Source organism: Misgurnus anguillicaudatus, chromosome 22 (genome assembly GCF_027580225.2).
Source record: "Misgurnus anguillicaudatus chromosome 22, ASM2758022v2, whole genome shotgun sequence".
Lineage (NCBI taxonomy): Eukaryota > Metazoa > Chordata > Actinopteri > Cypriniformes > Cobitidae > Misgurnus > Misgurnus anguillicaudatus.
Window position 1 is genome coordinate 38,561,059 of NC_073358.2, and position 25,666 is coordinate 38,586,724.

General features: G+C 37.7%; 1 protein-coding gene across 2 annotated transcripts in view; it reads left to right on the forward strand.

Annotated features, from left to right (window-relative positions):
- Positions 1-25,016, forward strand: part of stag2a (STAG2 cohesin complex component a) — a 33,468-nt gene extending 8,452 nt beyond the window's left edge. For both annotated transcript variants that reach the window (XM_055198939.2, XM_055198938.2), the window contains exons 10-34: positions 197-320; positions 420-518; positions 1,385-1,464; positions 1,561-1,668; positions 4,524-4,632; positions 4,952-5,069; positions 5,168-5,271; positions 7,771-7,863; positions 8,135-8,224; positions 8,309-8,512; positions 8,612-8,682; positions 10,910-10,997; positions 11,078-11,158; positions 11,251-11,343; positions 11,421-11,592; positions 15,316-15,443; positions 15,524-15,625; positions 15,701-15,849; positions 15,998-16,126; positions 18,222-18,424; positions 18,506-18,770; positions 18,854-18,946; positions 19,237-19,363; positions 19,438-19,515; positions 23,717-25,016. In XM_055198939.2, the coding sequence (XP_055054914.2) occupies positions 197-320; positions 420-518; positions 1,385-1,464; positions 1,561-1,668; positions 4,524-4,632; positions 4,952-5,069; positions 5,168-5,271; positions 7,771-7,863; positions 8,135-8,224; positions 8,309-8,512; positions 8,612-8,682; positions 10,910-10,997; positions 11,078-11,158; positions 11,251-11,343; positions 11,421-11,592; positions 15,316-15,443; positions 15,524-15,625; positions 15,701-15,849; positions 15,998-16,126; positions 18,222-18,424; positions 18,506-18,770; positions 18,854-18,946; positions 19,237-19,363; positions 19,438-19,515; positions 23,717-23,740 (2,932 nt within the window). In that variant the 3' untranslated portion in view covers positions 23,741-25,016. The remainder of the gene's footprint in view (positions 1-196; positions 321-419; positions 519-1,384; positions 1,465-1,560; positions 1,669-4,523; positions 4,633-4,951; positions 5,070-5,167; positions 5,272-7,770; positions 7,864-8,134; positions 8,225-8,308; positions 8,513-8,611; positions 8,683-10,909; positions 10,998-11,077; positions 11,159-11,250; positions 11,344-11,420; positions 11,593-15,315; positions 15,444-15,523; positions 15,626-15,700; positions 15,850-15,997; positions 16,127-18,221; positions 18,425-18,505; positions 18,771-18,853; positions 18,947-19,236; positions 19,364-19,437; positions 19,516-23,716) is intronic.
- Positions 25,017-25,666: the final 650 nt, after the last annotated feature.

A 25,666-nucleotide genomic window follows, 5' to 3' on the forward strand; every position in this document is an offset into this window, starting at 1 on the left:
CGCGCTATTCGCGTCTTCGCCTAAGTTTAAAATATTCAACTCCAGCGAAAAATACGCAACATACGAAGTCAAATCCCATGAGTAATCTAGAGCGAGTAACGCAATGCCCCGCATTTGGTGTGTATGTAGCATTATGTGTGTGGTGAATGCTTTGGTATGATTTCTAAGATCGAATTGTTTGCGTATGTGTGTTCAGGGATGTAATAGCTGAGATCAGGGTAGTCTGCATTGAAGAGATTGGTATGTGGATGAAGATGTACAGTGATGCATTTCTCAACGACAGTTACCTGAAATATGTGGGCTGGACAATGTATGATAAGGTAAAACACACATTTACGCACATACCTTTAGAAATACACATGCAATAGCTGATTACTGAAATAAACAGCATGTCATCTGTTTGTTTTATTAATCTCCAGCAAGGTGAGGTTCGTCTGAAGTGTCTTACAGCTCTTCAGGGTTTGTATTATAGCAGAGAACTAAACGCCAGACTGGAACTCTTCACCAGCCGCTTCAAGGTGAGGTTTCCACCAGGATGCTTTATATGGTAACATCGTCTCTGACCAACTGATGTTCCTGTTCCAAATGGTGTTCTTGATGTGACCTGTGAATGTCACAAGTTCGTAGGGGGTACTGTTTGTCATTTTATGATTTATTTGGCGCCCCCCTGCAGCTGCTGTTTGTCTTCAGTGTACATTTTTGCTGGTCATGCTCTGCTGTAGACTTAAAGAGACCCAGCAGTCTAGGCAGCATTACATTTAGGAATGGGTCGAACAGGTCTGTTTTATTTTAAATCTGACATCTGGCTATGTATTGCTTAAATTATTTGAACACTCATTTTATGCCAGCAAATTTTTGTGGGATGTAAAACACACATTCTTGACATTTGATCACTTTCAGAAGACTGACCTCAAACAGTCATTCACTGTTTTCTAATTAGATGCCAAGTAATTAATTTGTCTTTCGTGATATATACTAACTAAGGATATACAGCTACTGCATGTGAAAATTATTTTGGGTCTATAGCGGTTTCATGGGACGCACGTGCGGTGACGCGATAAGCATCTGGTCCAAACTTTACTTCCGGTTTCAGTTTTTTTTTAATGGTCTGACTAGTTACTTAACTGAACTCTTGAACAAAACCTTGTCGAAAATAACAAATGTTTTGGTTTCCTAGGTAATCTACGTGTTGTTTATTTTGCTTGTTATATAAATAAACTACGTTTAAAGTACTTTGTTGTTATTTATTCTTAGCAGAGTTTACCGGAAGTTACGTGTTGTCCACGAAAGCTGCTTTTTTTATGTTGTTACTCCTGGAACCGTCTATAAGAATTCACAGTGGATACTTTATGAAATTTCTTTCCTTCTCTCTCCCTCTTTGTAGGATCGTATCGTGTCCATGACTCTGGATAAGGAGTATGATGTTGCTGTTCAGGCCATTAAGCTGCTGACGCTGGTTTTGCAGTAAGTTCAGTATTTATAATCATTTTCCAGTGCAACTCTTACCTTCAAAGTGTCAATTTACTGTGTGTGTGTGTGTGTGTGTGTCCATGCACACAGGACTAGTGATGAAGTTTTGACGGCTGAAGACTGTGAGAGTGTCTATCATCTGGTTTACTCTGCCCACCGACCAGTTGCTGTTGCAGCAGGGGAGTTCCTTTATAAAAAGTAAGTATTAAACAATCCAGATAATTTACTCACCCCCATGTCAATCAAAATTTTGATGTCTTTTTTTATTCAGTCGAGAAATTCCAGGATTTTAGATATGTATAAAGGCTAGATGTGTTACGGCGTAATCTCTAACGTCATCACCTGGCGGCCATCTTACCACAGGGCGCTCGCTCACTCGTAGCATTGTGTTTTAATGGTGCATGTATGTACTTTTAAATGACCATAACTCAATTTTCTACCAATTTTCAAACGATTTGGTTTCTTACAAACGTTATTAAAGGGCCATTTCACCGATAGGAACATTAATCTTTATGGAAAGTGAGTCATATTTGTAGTCAAAATGTAACATAAATGTAGAATTGTGTGCCTATTTGACCGAGAAAAGACAAAATGTGACTTTAGAGCACATTTGTATGAAAAACTACAACTCCCACTATGCACCACAATGCACAGCACTGCAAGCCACTCCCATTAATCGGAACACGGCTCAGATATGATATTGTGTACATAAATGCCACGTTAGTAAAACAAAGAAAATAGCCACCACCACTGTGTCTGACAGACACCAATCATGACTTACTTTTAAACGTGATGTTACATTGTGTTACACACAATAACACTCTGGTCTGGTGTGTAGCAAAGTCTTATTCAAACAGTAACGTGCGGTTTCAGATCCGCAGTACAAATGTCTTTTCAAGTAGTTAAAAAAGGGTATGCATTTTAAATGTTTATTTAGTTTTACCAATTTTCTTTTTGTCTCTTGTTTACTGTAATTACATCTGTGTAATATCAGCCTCACTGCTCTCACAATATAGACATATAAAACACCGCTCAGATATGCTATTGTGTATATAAATGCCACCTTAGTATAACAAAGAAAATAGAAGCACTCACTTTAGTTAGACGTCCGTTTACCCCTGCATCCTCCACACAAATGCGTCCCCTGCATAATATCTCCACAGACGCGCTGCCTCAGCTCTTGGAGCTTGTGCTCGTAAACCGAAACACGTCTTTGAAATAAGCACGCGCCCAGAAACATAACAAAACAAACGTTCATATCCTTATCTGATCCAGAAATCTTAAACCGAAAGCACACAGCGCGAGTCTGTCCAAGCTCATATACTCCGCAGTATGTGAAATAAACATGTCCAAACGCGCGCAAAGTTGCTCTCTTGCCTCGAAACCTTCATCAAAGGAACGTCCATATCCTTATCTGATGCAGAAATGTTATAAAGAAGCCACACAGCGAGAGAACAGACAAGCTTCTCTACGCAGCAGAGGCCGATGGTTGCGGTGTCTTCCCCGGGCTCCTCTACCCAGCCAACGCCCAGGCTCCGGCTTCTCCTCGGGCTTCTGTTCCTCCATCTGCCTGCGCGCTTTGCTGTATTGTGGCTCATAAAGGTGCAATGAACAGCGGATTAGAGCATCACGCTTGCGAAATCACCCTCTTCTATATTATATTGATTAACTTCCACTGTTATTGTAACATGAATTCTGTCTCGCTCCACAACTTCTGTTTAGCTTAGCTTAGCATAAAGATGGCGGCTGATCGTTTTTTCCCGTCTGTGTTCGTATATTTTCGTAAGTCCCACCCACTGATCTGTAATTGGTGTGAAGCGTGAGTGGGTCCCACCCATAGCCCCCACCTTGGAAAAATGAGGAATGAGTGTCTGTAGTCTTTCACACTCAATAGAGATACAGGATTTCCTTCTTTCAATGACGCAAAATGACGATTTTTACATCATTGAAAGAAGGAAGTGCCTCACTGAAATTAGTATTTCTCCCCTCTCAGGGGAAACTGAGGGAATGAAGCACGACCATTCAAAAACATGACTGGGGTTCTAATGGTACAAAGCTTAATGCAAATGGGTGAAGTTTCCCTTTAACGTGGCTATAATTCTGGATGCTTTAACATGTTTCATGAATTTTTTTAAGTATGCAGTGTCATAGGTACATATTTGATGTTTATAACAAACCAAACCGTTTGAAAATCGGTAGAAAATTAAGCAAGTTATGGTCATTTAAAAGTACATGCATCATTAAAATACAATGCTACGAGTGAGCGAGCGCCCTGTGGTAAGATGGCCACCAAATGCGGACGTTCCACTCAATTGGCTAACAGCGCGAGCGAGACATCTAGCCTTTATACATATCTATGTGCGAAACTACCTCCCCAGTGTTTACAAGTGTGGAGAAAGAGGACCGTTCTGACGTTGTATGTGGAATGATACTAATTAATGTCTTTGTGTTAGTTTATTGTTTAAAATGGTCCGCAAATGTGCGTTTCACATATGACCTTTCGGCAAGCTTACGCAATTATGTGAGATCGTGCTGGTGCGTCACACAGCTGGTGCAAGATGAGAAGTTGTGGTTTAATAGTGCATTTTTAAGTTTTTCTTGCCAAGAATGACGGTCGTTTTGCTAGATAAGACCCTTATGCATTGTTTGGGATCGTTTAGAGCCCTTTGAAGCTGCATTGAAACTGTTAACTATTGGAGTCTAATAAAGTCTTATTAAATTGAGAAAAAACCTGAAATGTTTTCCTCAAAAAACTTAATTTCTTCAAAGAAAGACATCAACATTTTGGATGAGATGGGGGTGATTAAATTATCGGAATTTTTTTAAAGAAAGTGTGAATTTTATAACTCTTTTAATTATTTTATTTGGTCAGAACACATGCCCAGTGTAGTGTAATTGCACTAAATTGTGGGTAATTACAACAACCCCTTCCAACAGAGGCATGTTTTTACCAATAATGCACCTGAAACTCAAGATGAGAGTTTTCAAGATGTCCCCACTTCGTTCAACACTCTGTAACTGTGCGTGTATATATGTGCTATCTATGTTCCCAGGTTATTCAGTCATCATGGTTCAGAGGATGAAGGGCGGCCCAGGAGAGGCAGACAGTGTTTGAACGCTAACCTCATCAGAACAACTGTGTTGTTCTTTTTGGAGAGTGAGGTGCGTTCGATCTGCTTTAAATTTATTTTTCCCAGATGTCAGCCATGAATCATTTTATTTTATGAGGGGTGTCTTGAGATCAAATTAATAGTGTTGGGCTGTCATGTGATTTCAGCATTTTGGTCTCAGTGATGCAACTCACTACTGATGGGGTTTTAATTGAGTTAAACACATTTTCGAAAGCATTAGTGTATTTTTAAAGAGGAATTTATAAATGTACTCAATTTATCTAACAAACACGCAATACAATGTAACTAAACAAACCTAAATCTGTAATGCTGTAGTGGTTTTTTAAAGATTACATAAATGTGTGTCATAGCTTCATGAGCATGGCGCCTACCTGGTGGACAGCTTGTGGGACTGCGCGTCAGAGCTTTTGAAGGACTGGGAGAGTATGATCAGCTTGCTGCTGGATGAGCCCTATCCTGGAGAAGAAGGTACAGTAATATCCAGTATGCATACATTCATTGGATAGGTCCAAGAGTTTGTGTGTCTTTGTTAATGAGATTAAACGATGCTTATGTTTGTATTTTAGCACTCACGGATGCTCAGGAAGTTGCTCTCGTTGAGATCATGCTCTGTGCTGTCAGACAGACCTGTGAGTGTCACCCGCCCATTGGACGAGGCACTGGTAGAAGGGTAAGACTTATTTACAATTGAATCCCAACACAGTATAGGCAGTTATAGTGCATTTAAAGTATACATGTGTGTTCCCATGTGCCTACAGTGCTTCCCGCAGATCTGAAATATACTTGTGGTGGTAGCCGTGAAAAGGCAGTCATTATCCACCGACAAAAATGGTCTACTATGTATGACAAACAAACCAGTTATGTGTGACCTAACAGAATGCTTTGATTTATTGAACATTTACACTGATTATATTTTTACAAAACCAATCATCTTCACCTTTTCATTGACATGAACAAAGCTAGCACTATTTGTTAAATAACTTCATCTTTCTTTGGTTTTCCAAAGAAGAGTCCCATCTTGTCTCCCAATTTTTTAATTATTAATACAAATAACTCTTTTGAGGGGATGTATTAACTTTGTGGGAGGCTTCTAGAAAGGCTATCAGACTCTATTGAATATAATAAAATGTACAGTATGTTAATGATATGTAATATGTGTTAAATGTTTTAATCTATATGAATATAAACACACTGCAAATATACAGCCGGGGAAAATAAGTATTTGAAACATCAGCATTTTTATCAGTAAGGGGATTTCTAAGTGGGCGATTTTCACATAAAATTTCCACCAGATGTAGCCATCAAGCCAAATATTGAATTCATACAAAGAAATCAGAACATTTAAGTATACAAGTTGAGTCATAATAAATATAGTGAAAGAAAGTGTGAATAGCCCACTTAGAAATCCCCTTACTGATAAAAATGCTGATGTTTCAAATACTTATTTTCCCCACTGCTATATGATTGATAAATCTCTAGAGATCAGATTATAAATGTGATTGGCTGCTGCTCTTTCTTGTCTTCTCAGATTTGTTACTGTATAAAAAGTCGAGTAGCCTATTAACTGTGGCATTTGCTGCTTAAATTTTAAATACAAGAGATTATTTTATCATAGATCGCTAATGCTGTCTATACACCAAATGCGAAGCATCGTGTTCCTCGTTCTAGATTACTCACGGGATTTAACTTTGTGTCTATTCTTTGCTTTAACTTTGTATATAATCTGCTCACGCAAATGGTTAAATTTGCTTCTGTGAATTCAACGATTTTAACATTTCATACAAAGTTCATGCAAAGACGCGAATAGACGTGAATTCGTGCTACTCGCTTTAAATGCATCTTCCGCGCAAGTTGAAAAATTCAATTTGTGAAAAATTTGCCTAACCCAAAGTAAAATCCAGCGAGTAATCTGGAGAGTGGAGCCTTGATGCTTCGCGTTTTGTGTGTACGCAGCATTATAGGGCGTAAACACCAAATGCGAAGCATCTCGCTCCTTGCTCTAGATTACTCGCAGGATTTGACTTTAACATTTTTCGCTTGAGTTGAATATTTTCAACGTGAAGACACGTTTGAGGCGAATAGCGTGTGTTTATACAAATATACTTGCCGACTGTTATTATACCTGAATGGCCCGCCCAAGTAAAGTCAGAGTGTGGGAAGCCTATATGGCACTTTATATAACCTAGACCTTGTAAACATTAAATGTTAGATGGTAAAGTAGACACTAAAGTTTCTTAATGTTGTTCTCACGAAATGTCTGAGTGCTTTAAGTCCTTATATTGTTCAGATAATACCATCTGTATTTTTGCAAATTACGCCCCATTGCTTTTAAAGATTTAAGATCATTGTGGATTGAAAGCCATAGATTTCGTGTTGCTTAATTTTTTTTGTGATTGTTGCGGGCAAAAATCCTTGATCTTGCGGCACCTTTTTTTTTTAAATGCAATGGAATATGGAGGATATTTATGCAATTGTATGCGATGAAATTGCGGGAACTTGCAAAAACTATGGGAACTTGCCAAAACTGTTTGCAGCTTTTCATTGATGTTCACGTCGCGTAATTACGTCACTTCATAACGTTCCCATGGCAATAGCCAGGGGATGCTGCGCTTGTGTGAAGTAAATGCAACATTTTCAGCTTTCTGCTAAGATATATGTGACTTTTTGCTACGAAAATGCGGGGATTATGAAATCATGCAAGCCCTGCATATTTTGCGCTCGGAAGTCTGCGATTTATGCGGTGAATGTGCGGAGTATTTAAAATGCGGTCGCCACATAAATATGCGGACTTTGGCTGATTATTGCGTTTTTCTGGAGGGACTGATTTCATTAAGATGGTAGTGCAGGTGTAAAAAAATAAATGCATGAAATAATGTCTTGAAAGACATGGGAGCCTGGTCTGTGTACTGTGTTCAGTTGTTGGCATACTGCCATTGTTGTATACTTACGGGATACACAGAATCAGCTGTTTATCCCCAGACAACAGACTTATACATAAACAACCACATTTCTTTTGTTTACACCTATTGTGGCGTGTATGAAGTGGGTGTGTTTTGGGTGTAATAGTAGGTGTACCAGTGTGTTAACAGTGTTTATCTACTGTGAGTCTTGTATAGTGTGCATGCTTTGTGTGGTAGTGTGTTTTCAGTGTGCGTTTTTCCGGTTGCAGGTTCTGACAGCTAAAGAGAAAAAAACCCAGCTGGATGATCGAACAAAGATCACAGAAACATTTGCTGTGGCTCTGCCTCTATTACTGGCTAAAGTAAGTCATTCTTAGACTGCAAGACTCTGTAATCCATCAGTAGATTCAAGGAAATTGTTCTGGTTGAATGTAAAATTTATCCACAATGTTTTTTAGGAATAACTTGGTTATCAAGATAAATGTTTATATTTTTTATCACTTTATCTCTAAGGCATATCCAGAGTTGGATACTGCATATGAATTTTCCCGAAGCACATAATAATACTTTACCTGTTTGGTCACGTGGTTCCGATGTACGTCTAATTTCTGAATGGACTTTTCTCTCTGTCAGTATTCGGTGGACCCAGAGAAGGTCACAAATCTGTTGCAGTTCCCTCAGTATTTTGATTTAGAGATCTATACGACTGGCCGGCTAGAGAAGGTAATAATGTTGGCTTTTATGTTAACTTTTTAACTAAAGTAAATTCTTTATGTTGTTGTTAATAACCATGATGATGTCCTGCAGCATCTGGATGCTTTGCTGCGTCAGATCCGAGACGTGGTGGAGAAGCACACAGAAACGGATGTTTTGGAAGCTTGTTCTGTGACGTTCCACGCGCTTTGCAACGAGGAATTTACCATCTATAATCGCGTAGACATCGTCCGCAGCCAGATGCTTGATGAACAGATTGACAAGTTCAACCGCCTGCTGGAGGATTTCCTGCAAGAGGTCTGTACATTTGGGATGTTTTGGGGTCTTTTCTTTTGCTTGTGTGAATTACGTATAAGTTTGTCAGTAATAATGAGTAAACCGACCTATGTCTATAAGGGAGAGGAGCCTGATGAAGATGATGCTTATCAAGTTTTGTCAACACTCAAGAGAATCACAGCCTTCCACAAGTAAGAAATAGAAGTAACAAATAAAATTTAGCATATAGCATTTCTCATAGAATATATGAAGAGTTTCGTTGCAAAACAAGATAACCACCGTTTTTTTAATTGTTCAGAAATCTCGTTTTTTGGTTGTGCATTCCAATTAATTTCAATGCAACTGCAGTTGGTTTGTTTTGATTTAAACCTTATTTTTGTCAAAACATGTTTATTATTATGTTATCATGTTATTATTTTGTTTTATGGTGCTACTTAGCTGTATTTTTTAAGTTATGAAGGTTTAAATCAAAACAAACCAACTGCAGTTGCATTGAAATTAATTGGAATGCACAACCAAAAAACGAGATTTCTGAACAATTAAAAAAACGGTGGTTATCTCGTTTTGCAACGAAACTCTTCACATATTTTTTTGTATAAGAAAGTATAGTTTTTATGAAATAGGGATTGAAACATTACCCCAATACATAGACCTCACACATGCCTGTTGATATCAGTAGCTATGATAAAACATAAATGTAACTCAGACTGTGAAAACCCAGCTAAAGTCTTTTATTGTTTTCTTCATCTATCATCCTACATAATGTAAAGAACATAGAATCTTTATATCTTTAATATTGATTGGGTACGGTCATGTCAAAGATTGATATTAAAAAGTAAAATCAGTAAGTGAAATCTAACTTTAAAGGATTAGTCAATTTTCTTAAAAAAAAAAAATCCAGATAATTTACTCACCACCATGTCATCCAAAATGTTAATGTCCTTTTTTGTTCAGCCGAGAAGAAATTATGTTCTTTGAGGAAAACATTCCAGGATTTTTCTCATTGTAATGGACCCTAATGGACCCCAACACTTAACAGTTTTAATGCAGTTTAAAAATTCAGTTTCTACGCAGTTTCAAATGACTCTTAAAGGGGCCATGGCATGAAAATCTGATTTTTTCCATGTTTAAGTACTATAATTGGGTCCCCAGTGCTTCTATTAACCTAGATGTGAAAAAGATCAACCTAGTAACTTCGTTTTGGTAAGCCATTCTGTGCAAGCATGTGAAAAAATAGGTCGTTGAAATTTGTCTCTCCTTATGATGTCATAAGGCGCTCTAATTATAATAATACCGCCCCTTAATCTGCACTATCCAACCACAGCACTGCTATTTAGTGCAGAGAGGGAGAGACAGAAAAAATACTTCACAGCACAATTAAGTTTCAATTTCAACAAACCACCATCATTGTGATCAGCGTTTGCATTTCACAAACTCATTTGCATTTTAAAGAACACACCCAAAACGGCACATTTTTGCACACACCTACAAAGTGGCAATTTTAACATGCTATAATAAATTATTTATATGGTATTTTGAGCTAAAACTTCAGATATGTGCTCTGGGGACACCAAAGATTTATTTAACATCTTAAAAAAGTCTTGTGAAATGGCCCCTTTAATGATCACAAATGAGGCACAAGGGTCTTATCTAGCCAAATGATTGTCATTTCTGTCAAGAAAAATAAAAAATATGCACTTTTAAACCACAACTTCTCTTCTTTCTCCGGCTATGTGACGAGCCAGCGCGACTTCACGAAATTGCATTATGACTTCAAAAGGTCACGTGTTACATATATGAAACGCACATTTGCGGACCATTTTAAACAATAAACTGACACAAAGACATTAATTAGTATCATTCGACATACAACAACATCTGAATGGTCCTCTTTTTCCACACTTGTAAACACTGGGGCGTAGTTTCAATACGTCATCCGTGATCTCTTAACGTGATGACGTATTACGTGAGGTCGTGCTGGCGCATCACAGGACCGGAGGAAGATGTGAAGTTGTGGCTTAAAAGTGCATTTTTTTTTCTTGCCAAAAATGACAATCGTTTCGCTGGATAGGACCGTTACGCCTTGTTTGAGATCGTTTAGAGTTCTTTGAAACTGCAATTTTGAACTGCATTGGAGATGTTGGGTGTTGGGGTCCATTAAAGTCCATTAAAATGAAACAATTCTGGAATGTTTTCCTTAAAAAACATAATTTCTTCTAGACTGAACAAAGAAAGACATCAACATTTTGCATGACATGGTGAAATTATCTGGATTTTTTTTTAAGAAAATGGAGTAATCCTTTAAGGTTACTTGTGATGTCCACGTAGTCTGTGTACTAGAATTTAAGTTTTTGTGAGCTTTGCCCTCTTAGACAAGAAATGGTTCCTTCTTCATAACTTAATTTGTGCTTCCTGCAGTGCCCATGACCTCACTAAATGGGACCTTTTCACCAGCAACTACAAACTCTTGAACTCTGGTCTGCAAAACGGGGACATGCCTGAACAGGTGCTAACATCTATCCTTACTGAAGGTTTTGTTTGTTGTCCTGTTAGACACATTACGATGTTTTGTTTTGATATTTATAGATTGTGGTCCACGCACTCCAGTGCACTCACTATGTCATACTCTGGCACTTGGCGAAAGTCTCGGAGGGCAATGCTAGTAAGGTACAACACATACAGAGACCCAGCATGTGTTAGACATTTGTGAATTTTAATCGTTTTAGTTTTTAGTCATTGACCCCTCTTCTGTTTTTTAGGACGATCTGCTGCTCTTGCGGAGACAGGTCCGAGCATTCTGTCTGATTTGTCAGAGTTACCTAAACAGCATTAGCACTGCTGTGAAAGAACAGGTAGGAACATAGGCCATGAACCCATGTTCTCTACAACAATGCATTCTGTTAAACTTAACTATGTGTCTGTGTTGCAGGCCTTCACGATTCTCTGTGATGCCCTCCTGATCTTCAGTTATCAGATTGTGTCGTCGGGACGGGACGCTTTAGAGCCGCTGGTGTACAGTCCAGATGCATCCTTACAGAATGAGGTTCTCAACTTTATCCTTGATCATGTGTTTGTTGACCAGGATGAGGACGGCAGTGCAGGTAAACAACAAAGACATTTAAACAGAACAATGCTGGGTCACTCAAACAAACCTGCTACGCAAAGTTAAAGTTCAGATTACCATACAAATAAAAAAACACAATCAATAATATTCAGTGTAAACAGTTCTTCTACTAATCAGCCATTTACAGTTGCCAAAAACATCATAGCAACTTGGAGCATTTATGGGTCAGTGACAAAAATGGTTTGGCAAGATGAGAAAATCTCAAATCTTTAAAAAAAACCTTGTTTTAAAAGCATGCATCAGGTTTATTTATTATTTATGTTAATTTTATCCAATAAAAAATGACATTTGCATCATTTTTATGAAAGTTAAGACTGCATGGACTTGAAAATGTCAAATGGTGTAACCACCAATTGCGCCAAAGAATGAGAAATATTAAATAATTTTATCCACTTTGAATGCATATAGGGGTAATCATCATAAAAAAAAACATTCATTAGTTATTTTTAAATGTAAATTTTAATGCGTTTTTGTAAAATTTGTCCTGACACATTTCGAAACAAGCTCCGTTTTCTAAATGATCTTTAACAAATTATGTAAAAATGTATGTAAAAAAATCGAATTACATTAAACTAGATGATTATATTTTATTCCACATTTTTTATGAATATATTTATATGTTAATTTAAAAAAATACTGTTACACCAATTGACACAGACCGGTTACACCACATTGACATTTTTGCAATTATCCCCCAAATATTCTTTGAAAATGAAATAAAACCAGAAAAAGAGAATGCATGCAAATAATCTGCACATTTATTTTAAAATTTAAACCCTTTTACATTTACTTGAACCATACGACACAAAATAATTAACGTCACATCATTAACCCTTATATGAAATCATTTAATTATTTAATTTTATTAAAGTGTAGTCACAGTGACTTCAAATGAAGAGCTCAGATGCAAAACCATCGAATGGGCAATACACACAAAACGCAAGTTCAACGATTTGCGCGAGTAGATTACATACAAAGTCAATGCAAAGACGCGATCAGACGCGTCCTCGTGTGGGGCGATGCAAATGACATGAAATAGGCGGCGCGTTTGCGCAAAAATGCCCCATTCGCCTAAAACGCGTCTTTGCCCAAGTTATATTCAACTCGAGGGAAAAATTTGCATGACACGAAGTTAAATCCTGCGAGTAATCTAGAGTGAGTAATGCAATTCCCCGGGTTTGGTGTGTACGTAGCATAAGGTAGCGTGCACACCAAAGTTTCCAATGGAAGCCTGGCACATTTAAAAAATGCCAGCAGCTGGCGGTTTTTGTCCGCGCTGAGCGCAGAAAGTTGAAAAATGTTCAACTTTGGATGAAAAGGGGTGGGACAAATATCGCAACAACAACTGGCGCTTTATCGACTGATAAACAAAGCAGAAGTATCATAGCAACCAATGCACTCAGCTGGAAAAAAGCTGGCAAGCGCATACAATCGGCGTCCGCTTGGCATTTTCAGCCACGTTTTAATGCTTTGTAAATGCCCTGTAAGTGCGTCTGACATGTTTTCTTATCGGGCTGTTATGTTTATTTTCACATAACTGAAAAGGTGACTGCGTTTTCAAAGTCCGTTCCTCTGTATACTTTTTTTTTTCGTAAACATCAACAGTCACGGATGTTACTGACGGCTGATATAGTTTATCATGACTTTCTCACACACACGCACGTATTCTCTCCCTCTCTATCATGCTATATATGCACGTGTTTTTGTAACTCTGTCATGCTGCACTGGTGCGTACGCTGACGCGAAGGGAATAATGTGTTTCCATTCATTATGGGGCATACTCATCAAACACATGTTCAACGATTTGCGCGAGTAGATTACATTAGTAATAGTAATAATAAATCCAGCATATAAGCAGCTGCGCTTCTCTCTGTCTCACGTGCACACGCTCTCGCATCTGTCCGAAGTCTGAACATAAACTAAAGTAGTAATCCTTATGTATTTGTTCAGTTTTATGCGTTTCATGCAAGCTGAGGCAAACTATCCTTTTGTTTAAAATATAACCCGCTGCATCTTTGCGCCTCCCTCACTCTCGCGCACGTGCAGAGAGCTGCGCTCTGTCCAAAGTCAGATCACTGGTAATCCTGTTTATGATATGCATTTCAAGGAGTTGTAGCAATACATCCCTCGTGTTTAAAATATGATCGCTTTCTGCTGGACAGATGTTTTTAAAGGTATCTCTGAGAGTTTTTTTTCCTCGCTTGGCAAGCCGACCAGACGTGAAATGGGGGCGTGGCAGCATCGACGATCCCATTTTTTAATTCAAAGTTCGAAGCTGTGACTTAATTTCGATCGATTTCGATTTAAAATCGAAATCGTGACACCCTTAGATTACATACAAAGTCAATGCAAAGACGCAACCAGACGCGTCATCGTATGGGACAATGCGAATTACGCGAATTGGGCAGCGCAATTGACGTGAAAACACGCGCTTTTCCCTTTAAACGCGTCTTCGTGCAAGTTGAAAATACTCAGAGCAGCTTCAAGAACGCGCACGCAGGATCATTTGACATTGTAGAGAGATGTAAGAATGGTGCCCATGTCGAGAAAACTTAGAAGACTAAAGTATGTATGTCACTTATCTAATAACATTATGTTAACTGGATAACACTAGATATAACTCATTGTATAGTTTAATAAAATAATGTATTTTGATTACACAAATCAAACCTATAATGCTGCTGACCAGCAAAGGGAATCTCTATGGCTAATTTATAAGACATGTTGCTCATACAGTAGTGTGTGTTGTATCTTTTCTTGTTGAGACTTTTTGGGTAGCCTATCTCAGTGGTTTTCAAACTGGGGGCCGCGAGATGGTGCCAGGGGGGCCCCAGTTTTATGCCATTTTATGAGATACATTAATTTATCATGAATTCTGTGTAATTAAACCTAAAAAAAAATAAGGCTACTAACCAAAATAACTACTTTTTGTATAATTTAATTTTTTTTTTTAATTAAAATGTTGAGTTTTAGAACAAATTTTCTTTTGGGGCCACGAAGGAATGCACCGTACACAAGGGGGGCCGCACGCTGAAAAAGTTTGGGAACCACTGGCCTATCTCATGCCTAGAATTATTCAAGGAGGTTGATTCTTTTAACTTCCTTCAGAGTTGGATCAATTGTGCATAACAAATGGATATAGGGTGTCAAACTTATAGATTTGCATCAGACGGTCTTTTTAAAATATTTTGGGTCAACCTCTGGCACAGATTTAAAGCTGAAACTTATCAAATCCTATCAACAGTCCAGAATGTCATTGAAACAGACCAGTGGCTTTGCTGTCATCAGTATTAAACATGTTACCTCTCGAAGTACCGCTCCCCACAGAGCCCCCACATAACAAATCACAATTTAACCCCCCCCCAAGCTGTAAACCTAGGTGAAACACTGACTTGACTTAATGACATTTGCGTGCCATCATTCTTTCAAATCTTCTTCTGTGCACATACCGTTATTTCTTAATGACCTAAGGCTGGGATTAAGCAGATTTGAAGTGAAAGTATTGGATAAATGTATAATACGTGCCTAGAGCGTCAATATCATTCTCATTTTTGACGGAGGTGGCGTTAGGTGGCTTTTGCATGTGAGCTCTTCAAATGTAAACTCAACCTCATCCTTTAATCCATAATATTACATTTCAAAGCTAGAACTATGCGTTTTTAATCCCATTTTAACATATTTATTTTATCTTTTGTTGCAGATGATGAAGCCGGTAAGATCGAAGCGCTCCACAGACGCAGGAACTTACTTGCCGCCTTTTGCAAACTGATTATCTACAGTGTGGTGGAGATGAAGATAGGAGCTGATGTCTTCAAGCAGTATATGAGAGTAAGCTTTACTCCGTCACTAACAGCCTGTTGCATTTGTCATTTGATGCTTTCCATGACGTTTTCTTTCTCTCCGGTTAGTACTATAACGATTATGGGGACATCATTAAGGAGACCATGAGTAAAGCGCGTCAGATAGACAAGATTCAGTGTGCCAAGACCCTGATCCTCAGCCTGCAGCAGGTGAGACGGCACTTGTCACTTTAAACAAACTTAGTCCATCATTAACACCAAATAATAGAGCTGTGTTTGTTTCAGCTGTTTAATGAGATGCTGAGTGATCTAGGATGCAACTTTGATCGCTCCGCATCTGCATTCTGTGGGATTAAAGAACTCGCCAGACGCTTCTCTCTCACATTTGGACTTGATCAGCTGAAAACCAGAGAGGCCATCGCCATGCTACATAAGTAAGAACACACATGCGCTCAGCAGGGTTCTCATAAAAAAACAGGGTAAATCTGGAAATTTTAGGAAATCTGGGAATTTGGTTTATGTTTGCTTCATTATTAGAGACATTTCATGTTTAGATTCTGAAGTGCATGTTTGTTGTTTCAGGGATGGAATAGAGTTTGCCTTTAAAGAGCCGAGTCCGCAGGGAGAGGGCGGCCCTCCTCTCAACCTTGCGTTCCTTGATATCCTTTGTGAGTTTTCGTCCAAACTACTGCGGCAGGACAAGAAGACTGTGTAAGATACACAATCCCTCCTCCTGTGTCTGATCATTGTGTCTTTTCACGAAACATTCGTAAATATAGGAGTAAATATGTGAGTGATTTGCGCGTAAACAGACCTTTCAGAAAACTTTCCTCTAGATTCACAAATACTTATTTTTTAATCTGTGTCCACCAAAGCCTTTTAAGCAAGCTCAGGGCTTCAGACTAACTTTCTTTCACTAGGAGCACAGTGGCCCCCCAACTGAAAATTCTTGAGGTGCAACCAAATAATCCCATTTCTACAAATTTCCATTTTATTACTAATAAATACTTTGATGATAGATGCAAAAAATTCAATGTGCCGTTTCAAATTCAGTGTCAATTCACAAAAAAAAAGGTCAGATTTACTGGTCGCACATGTGCAACTGGATGTAAAATTCAGTGGCACACTCTCTTGTGGCAGTCTGGAGCCCTGAAGCTGAAGTACCTGGTGCTCTTCTGAAAACGACCAGCATGGTGGCACTTTGGATGCACTGCGCGTTATTCCGGAGATGCATTTGTTGCTGTGATTTGAAATATCCACCACATGTTACTAGGATCTTATTTTGAACAATATTACTGAATATAAAAATGCATTACCAAGTAATATTAACTTCTCCATTGTTGGGTTGTACAAGCATAATGGTTGGTCAATGTAGTGTTTGTCCCATTCCTCCTCTACTGTGATTGGATGGCTGTGTAAAAAAAGGACAGTGAGTGACAAGCTCTGTGTTTTTCCCAAAGTTAAAGAGTAAAAAAATTGATAAAGACAGCTGCACAAGATAACTCGTGACATGTCATTATGCTACATGGTTCATCAAAATGTCTCATGAGTGGGTCATGTTTTAGGCACCATTTACATTAGGTGGGAAGCAGATATAAATGCGAAAATGTATACCAGAACATCTTTACGAACAATTTACACAAAAATTTGTTCTGCTCGTGTTTCATGAATGAGACCCATTAACTGTGTATTGTCTTTTAAAGGGACTCTCCACTTTTTTTGAAAATATGCTCATTTTCCAGCTGCCCTAGAGTTAAACATTTGATTTTTACCGTTTTGAAATCCATTTAGCTGATCTCCAGGTCTGGTGGTACCGCTTTTAGCATAGCTTAGCATAATCCATTGAATCTGATTAGACCATTAGCATTGCGCTAAAAAATAACCAGACTTTCAATATTTTTCTTATTTAAAACTTGACTCTTATGTAGTTACATCGTGTACTAAAATTGACAGAAAATTTAAAATTGCGATTTTCTAGGCAGATATGGCTAGGACTATACTTTCATTCTGGTGTAATAATCAGTGACTTTGCTGATGTAACATGGCTGCAGCAGGCGTAGTGATATTACGCACTTCCCGAAAATAGTCCCCTTGGTTACTTTCAATAGCTGCGTAATATATCATTGCGCCTGCTGCAGCTGTGGTACGGCACCAAAGTCCTTGATTATTATGCCAGAATGAGAATATAGTCCTAGCCATATCGGCCTAGAAAATCTTTTAATTTTCCGTCAGCCTTAGTACACAATGTAACTACAGAAGAGTCGAGTTTTAAATAGGAAAAATATTGGAACTCTTTGGTTATTTTTAGCGCGACGCTAATGGTCTAATCAGATTCAATGGATTATGCTAAGCTATGCAAAAAATGGTACCGCCAGACCCGGTGATCAGCTTAATGGATTCCAAAACTGTAAAAATCAAATGTTTAACTCTAAGGGAGCTGGAAGCGTGGAGTGTCCCTTTAAAAACATGTACATCCACCAGTTTTAAAAATTAATTTATTTTACTAAAATGTCAAATTTGCTTCCTGGAATAGATGTACATTATAATTATTTTCTTTTTTTACAAACATTTTTGAGGTAATTCTTTCCTAGCCATCAAACATTGTATGTTGCCCATTTATTTTTTTTCTCAGTTGAATCATTCTGCATACAATATCAAATACAAGAGTAACTTAAAATTGTGCCTTAAGATCAGGCCAAGATCTATTACGAAATGTATCAAATGTTATGATAAATGTCCTTGTTAATTTCTGACCCTGCCGTACACCTTAAAACGTTTGTATGTTTGTTCTCCTGACTCCCATCAGGCACCTGTATCTGGAGCGGTTCATGACATTTCAAATGGCCCTGCAGAGGGACGACTGCTGGTTGCCTCTCATCTCATACCGAAACTCTCTGCAGACGGGTGCCGATGACGACACGCTCTCTGTAATCAGCGGCATGAGCAGAAGCTCCGCCCGCAGTCGCAAGAGCAGATCAACTACTGCCAGCAAGAGGAAACTGCCCGAAGGTGTGTGTGTGTTTACTCTTTATAATTTAGATTTTTCTTTTTTTAGAGTATTAACTCTGTTACTCTCTCTTTTTGTCTCAGAGGAAAGCAGCTGCAGCAGTAGTGATGTGAGCGCATGGGTAGGTCGCTTGCAGGTTGCCCCACACACGCCTATGATGATGTCATCGCCACACATCGTCTCCACTGTCCTACGGGAGCCTAAAAAGCCCCGCCCCGAGCAGGGGTACATGGGAGTTTACAGCATGAACAACGAAACGCAGCAGCACCCTTTGCAGCAGCAGCAGCAGGCTCTGCAGCAGCAGCAGCAGGCCCTGCAGCAGCAGCCGCAGCAACACATGGACTACAAGTAAGCGCAAACACGTGCATAGCCACGCTCTCTCTCATATGCATACACATAGTAAAGAGATTTAAAATCTGTTGGGTTGTTAGTTCGCAGGTTGCTTGGATGATGGCCCAAAAACAGCAGCAGGACAGAGCAAACCTGCATTATGGGAAGATGAGAGGGCACATACAGCACACCATGTAAGAGCTTGTATAAATATCAATGAAGAGCTCAGATGCAAAACCCGCTGAGTGTCTCTCACATATTTTTTTTTGTAAATTAGCATTTATCATCAGACTCGATTTTGAAGTGAAAGTATTTGATGAGAATACTTGCAGAGAGCATTCTGTTAATATCATTATCTCATTTTCCACAAAGAAGGCGTTTAGGATCTGAGCTCCTCATACTCATTGTAAGCTGTATGTATTCACAGATGTGGGCATACTCGCAGGTGCGATTTCATGCTTTTTGTTTTTTACTTGTTGGTCAGTCGCCGTGGCAGCGGGTTGATGGAGGATGACGAGGAACCAATTGTTGAGGATGTGATGATGTCATCAGAGGACAGACTGGATGACCTTAACGAGGGCATGGACTTTGACACCATGGACATCGATCTTGTAAGAACAAACAGAATGCCGCAAAGCATAGCCTACGTGAATAATATGTTAATTTTGCCCGTTTTTTTCTTTAGCCTCCATCCAAAAATCGCAGGGAGAGATCAGAGCTAAAACCGGACTACTTTGACCCTTCCTCCATCATGGATGATTCGGTAAGCATTCATTGATCTATCCATTTATTAATCCATTGTTTTTGTAGCCATCAATGTTGCTATTGCTCATTCTTTAGGGATTTCATTATACCCACATACTGTTTGTTCTACAGAGGAGTATGAGTAAGAAATCAAGAACACAGAACGAACTCCTTCCACATTCAGTACTCATGTTACAAAGTTATTCATTTTGAAGAAATTGCATTCTGCCTCAAAGCCAACTCACTTCATCAGAGATATTGAACAAAGCTTATTTCACAAAAAAAGGCTTAATTATATAGAAACAATTTTACCTCGGTCTCAGTCATATGGGCATGACACCTAAGTGTTATTTCATTCCTTATTATTGGGAAGCAGAGAGAGACTTCTGGAGTCAACATCGATCAGAGGGAAATGTGATATTAAAAGACATCTGCCTAAACATCATTTGCTCTGATCATTTGTTTAAGCCAGTGTTTCTCAAACTTTTTTACCATTCCTCACTTTGGAGGTAAGGAAGGGTTCTGAGCCCCACCTGTCCCCAGTCGCCCCAATAAAATGGTAGTCAAGTAGGTTTTAACTGTTGAAATTGACTTAATTGCATAATATTTTAAAACATAACAGCATTAAACACTTTCAATAGAGAAAAAAATGTGCAAATGTAAAAAAGACTACTGTTCAAAAATAAATAATAATTACGCAACTGTACTGTTTTGTCTCTGACAAGAGTCATCATACTTTCTTTTTGGCTGGCTTTTTGATTGATTAGGTCCACTGTCTGTCTTCGTTTATTCTTCTGGTGCCGAATCTCCAGTTTTCTTTTCATTCCGTGTGACAAACTTATCCATTGTTAACTTTTATACCCGCTACCGCTTATACGGCCTCTCCACATTAAAGTTTTTGTTCTGCTTCAATTAAGCCCGGATAAGTTGAGTTTACCTAAAAAAAAATGAAGCAAACTTGTTGCCCTAAAAAATGTAAGTAATGATTACTTAACAACTTGAGTAAATTGTACTTAAACATATAAGCTGTTCTAACAACAATTTTAAGTTGAATAGACTTAAAACTCTTAACCAGGATTAGTTGACATTACTAGAAATTTGCGATGAAACCCTTTGCACTAAATAATGGTTTTACACAGGGTAAAACTAAACAGGTTAAGTTGTATTAACATAGAACATTTAGTTGATGTAGCAGACAAATCAAGTTGCCATTACTCTTGGAATTATAAATGGTATTATAACCAGGCTTGTGCACAATTCAGAATTGAGTTGAGAATGACTCCTTAATTTCAATTCAGTTCTTGAATTTGAATTGATGTCAAAAACAGGATTTAGAATTACAATTCGAATTTGAATTAAAGGAAGCAGAATTGCAATTCAATAGAAATTCAAAGAAATTCATACACACATTATACAGTAAGTGAAGTGTTAAAAATGAAGCTTTCAGTATATGTCAGATATGATTGCATTACATATTCTATAAATTAAATAAGTTTGAACTACTTGTACAAATCAAATTAACAGGAAATGTTTTCCCCCAGCAATTAATGTTAAAAACTCTAGTCACATGACTCTAACACTGAATGTATGTGAGATTATTTCTGTTATGTGACTGTGGAATTCTTTGAATTGCCATGAATTTAATTCCACTTCCTGTCATTCCAATTCAAATTCAACTTCCTTTAGGGCGGACTCAGTTCAATTCAAATTCCAATTCATGAATTGAATGGAGGCCAATTCTGAATTGTGCACAAACATAAACTTATAACATAAAATTCATGACTGACTTTAAATTATTTTCCACAGAGACACACACAAAACTGCGTTTTTGGCATGCATTGTCAGCACTGTGGAGAGAAATACAATAAAATATTCTGAACAGGGTTCATGTACAGAAACACCAATCACCTGAACGGTGACTTCACAAAATGATTATTTACAACAAAACAACATCAATAATATAAAAGCTTAAACCTATATGTCATTTTATTAACAAATATTTAGGTAGCGAAAGTTTTATCCGTGTTTATTCTGTGAAAAAGCCAAAAATAATCAAAATATTCAGGTGCAAAGGATTATGGGTATTCCTCAAAACATGAACTTTCAAGTTCAGTTTACTTGAATGTTTTAGTTTAATGGATTTTGTACGCTTAAAAGTTAAAAGAACTATAGACCGCTTCAGCAGTAACGACATAAACAAGCGGCTGCACGTAGCTTCCGGTAAACTCCGCTAAGAATAAATAACAACAAAGATCTTTAAACGTAGTTTTTTATATAACAAGCAAAAAAACAACTCATAGATTACCTAGGAAACCAAAACATTTGCTATTTTCGACGAGGCATTTGTTCAAGAGATCAGTTTAGCAACTAGTCAGACCATTAAAAAACGAAACCGGAAGTAAGGTTCGGATCCAGACGTGTATCACGTGCTTCCAATGAAACCGTCTAAACTTTTTAATATTGGGTCCAAAACTCAAAATATTAAGTGATGTTTACTTCATTGTTTAGAGGAGCATTTCACCCGTACAAACATTTATCTTTATTGAAAGTTCGTCATATTTGTCGTTTAAATGTAACGTATATTTCGAATTTGGTGCCTATTTGACAGAGAAAAGGGGTGTTTGTAGTCTCACCCCCTCAACAAAGATATTGGACTTCCTGCTTTCAATGATGCAAAATGATGATTTTTACATCATTGAAAGAAGGAAGTGCAACACTGAAATCTGTATTTCTCCTGTCTCACCGGCAACTGAGGAAATGATGCACGACCATTCAAAAACATGACTGGGGTTCTAACTATATAAAGCTTAATGCAAATTGGTGAAGTGTCCCTTTAGGTAAAGACAATATCTGGGTTAAGAGTGTTGTAGACTTTGGTTCCATGTGACATTTTCTTCACAGTCTGATGTTATTTTAAGTTAGGCTTATATTTAAATGTGTCGTATTGAGTGTATGGTCAATAAATAAAGGAATTAATAGAGATGGGCACAAAAATGACAAAATTTTCTGTTTGTCACGCCCCAATTTCCCCATCACATTTTGAGAAACGCTGTGTTAAGCACACCTTTGGTGACTGTTAGGGCATAGTAACGAAGAGTGGTCACTTCCATTGTTATTTTTGGTTTACATTTTTAATAGGGTACCGCATTAGCATTAGGGGTGGGAAAAACGGCTTTAAAGGTCCCATTCTTCCTGTGTTTTTGAAGCTTTGATTGTGTTTACAGTGCGCAATATAACATGTGTTCATGTTTTACGTGTAAAAATGCGGTATTTTTCACACAATTAATACCGCTGATTTCCTCAAAACGGGCTGATGTCTTCCTTGTTCTATGAAGTCCCTCCTTCGAAATATGTATCGAATTCTGTGTAGTTTGTTTAGTTTGTTGTGATTCGATAGCAGCTTAGCTTGCCGTTAGCTTAGCTGGTGACTGATATATTCATGTGGGCGGAGTTTAGTCAAAAAACTGTTCTACTGACATCATTAAAGCAGGAAGTAGAGGGCTGTAGTTCAAACCGGCCATTCGCTGTAGGCTTTGAAAGACAAATTCTGTTAAAGAAAATATATTGCCTGGCAGTGAACTTTAAGCTTTATAATTTAACAGGTATTATTTATGTTGTTATAGCAACATTACACACTAACTAGGGTTTAAAGGTCACGTTCTTCCTGATACCATTTTTTAAACCCTAGTTAGTGTGTAATGTTGCTATAATAGCATAAATAATACCTGTAAAATGATAAAGCTCAAAGTTCACTGCCAGGTGATATATTTTCTTCAATAGAATTCCTCTTTAAAAGCCTACAACGAACGGTCGGTTTGGACTACAGCCCTCTATTTCCTGCTTTAATGACGTCAGTAAAACAGTTTGTTGACTAAACTCCGCCCACATGAATACGTCAGTCACCAAACAGCGCTATACAGATAAGTAAATTGTGTGAAAATACCGTGTTTTTTTTACACGTGAAACATGAACACATGTTATATTTCCCACTATAAACACAATCAAAGCTTCAAAATCACAGACAGAACGGGAGCTTTAAAAAATGGGATATGAAAGAATGTGACCTTTAAAACCGTATAAGGTGTTAAGACTGACTTTGTTTAAGGTTCAATTACTTTAAGTACTACATGTGCTTGTCAATGCTACCACATTAAACTTCTTCATTAAGATTTTCAACATCCTCTTAATTTTTTCTGACATATTTTTTTCTTGTTTAACAGGTTCTTAATGTCTCCATGTTTTGAACTGGGAGGATCAGAACCGCATTGACATTAAAAAGGCGTTTTTCTCCTCTTCTGATTTCACTCCATGGACTCAGAGTGCACATGACGATGCTGTGTATCTTACGCTTCTGAAAACACACCATTGATTTCCATCTGTACATAAAAGAGACAAAGATTTAGAGCACGAGATCAGACTTATGTATTCATGCTCTTTTTTTAATGGACGTTTAAAATAGCTGTTTTTTGTAACTCCTAGAGGAGTTTTGATTTTTAGGCAATTTTGTAAAGACAATCAGTTGTAAATTGACTTTATAATGGGTGATTTAAATCTAAATTTATAACTTTCCTTAAAAGGTTTAGACTTGCAGTGTCTTTGGCTGTTCAGTATTTCTCTCTCCTTTTTTTAAATCTATCTTTTTTGCTTCACTGATGTAGGTTAAACCTTATATTGTGATAATATTCCTCACTCCTATTTTGTGTGATGACTGATTTTGTGTGTTTAATTTTTTATTTGTTTGTTTCTAGTGGTCCTCAGTGCTCAAAGCCTTTTTGCTGATTGGTTCAAACTTCAAAACCTGCCCCTTAGATAAATCAGTTTAATTAATGATGGTATAAGCTTGTCTTTTAATTTCAGATTTCAGATTTTTTTCTGAAGGAGGGCATCTTATTTTCGGCAGAATATCTCTACTTATTTTTTAAGATTAGAGTTAGCTATTATAATATATTGTTATATCTCATTAAAAAAAATATATAATTATATATAAATATATATTAATTTGTTTTACACAACATGTGTAATGTAATGTGAATCGTTACTGATTTTATATTTAACTTAAAGTCTTTACGTTTGGTATCCAACCTACTGTTTCATTTAAGCTACATCTGTCCTGAGAGAATCACTGATTTATTAACTTAATACAATTTGGAAAAGCTCCACTGTGAACGATTCTTTGATCTTTACCCTTTGTGTAGTTCATTGAAGTTTGGATTCAGGTTGTGGGTTGTTTAGAGGGTTTGTGTAGTTGAAATCATGAACAGCTTATTCGAAGTGACTGTAATAATGGTTAAAAAAATCTTGATAAATGTTACCATGATGATTATATGCCTGTTTAAATGCATTTCTTCAGGGAGCTTTTGTTTAGGGTTGGAATGGAACATGTCTTTATATGTTTTTCACACATATTTGATAGTTTGCCACACTTCTACAATGTCTTCTTATTTCAGAAAGCATCTGAGTGTATGTATTTTAATGTATCAGGCTGTACATAAATCTAAGATGTTTTTATTCTATTTACAAGATGTCCATTGTTTCATTCTATGTTCATTAATATTAGTAGACAAAAATAAACCCTCATGTCATGATTTAACCAATGCTGTTAAGTTGGCAGCTTCCAGAAAAAAGGCTCGGTTTGGAGCTTCAACTGCATATACTAAATACCCAGCAAGCAATTTTGGGTTTAAAAGACGTAGCTGTACAAATAGTCCAGATGTCTAGGCCATAGATATATAGAAACTAGACGCCCTATTGGCCACTGGGGACTGAGAAATACGGCCGCCATCTTAAACCGGTCGTACTCCTAGTTTCGTTGCGTGGCAGCAGATAAGATGCCAGAGTACTGTTGAGGATTTTCCTGTCCTAATCGGCGGACCATCGCAAATAGACCCCGGGGGATTACTTTTCACAAGTAAGTTTTAACATTAGCGGTTGTATTTTGTGAATAGAATATTACCAGACAATTGAGAAAGAGCCAGGATTATTGATATTACTGTACTGAAATCGTAGCCAGCTAACGTTCGCCAGCCGGTGTTCACCGTGCAGGGAGAGGTGGGGTAAAGTAAAGTAATAATTACAAGAGTTTCTCTGTTGTGAGTATTGTGTAAGGCGCTGAATAAATGTGTATTATTATTATTATTATTATAAGGTGCTGTGAGCTGCGTGATCCGCCG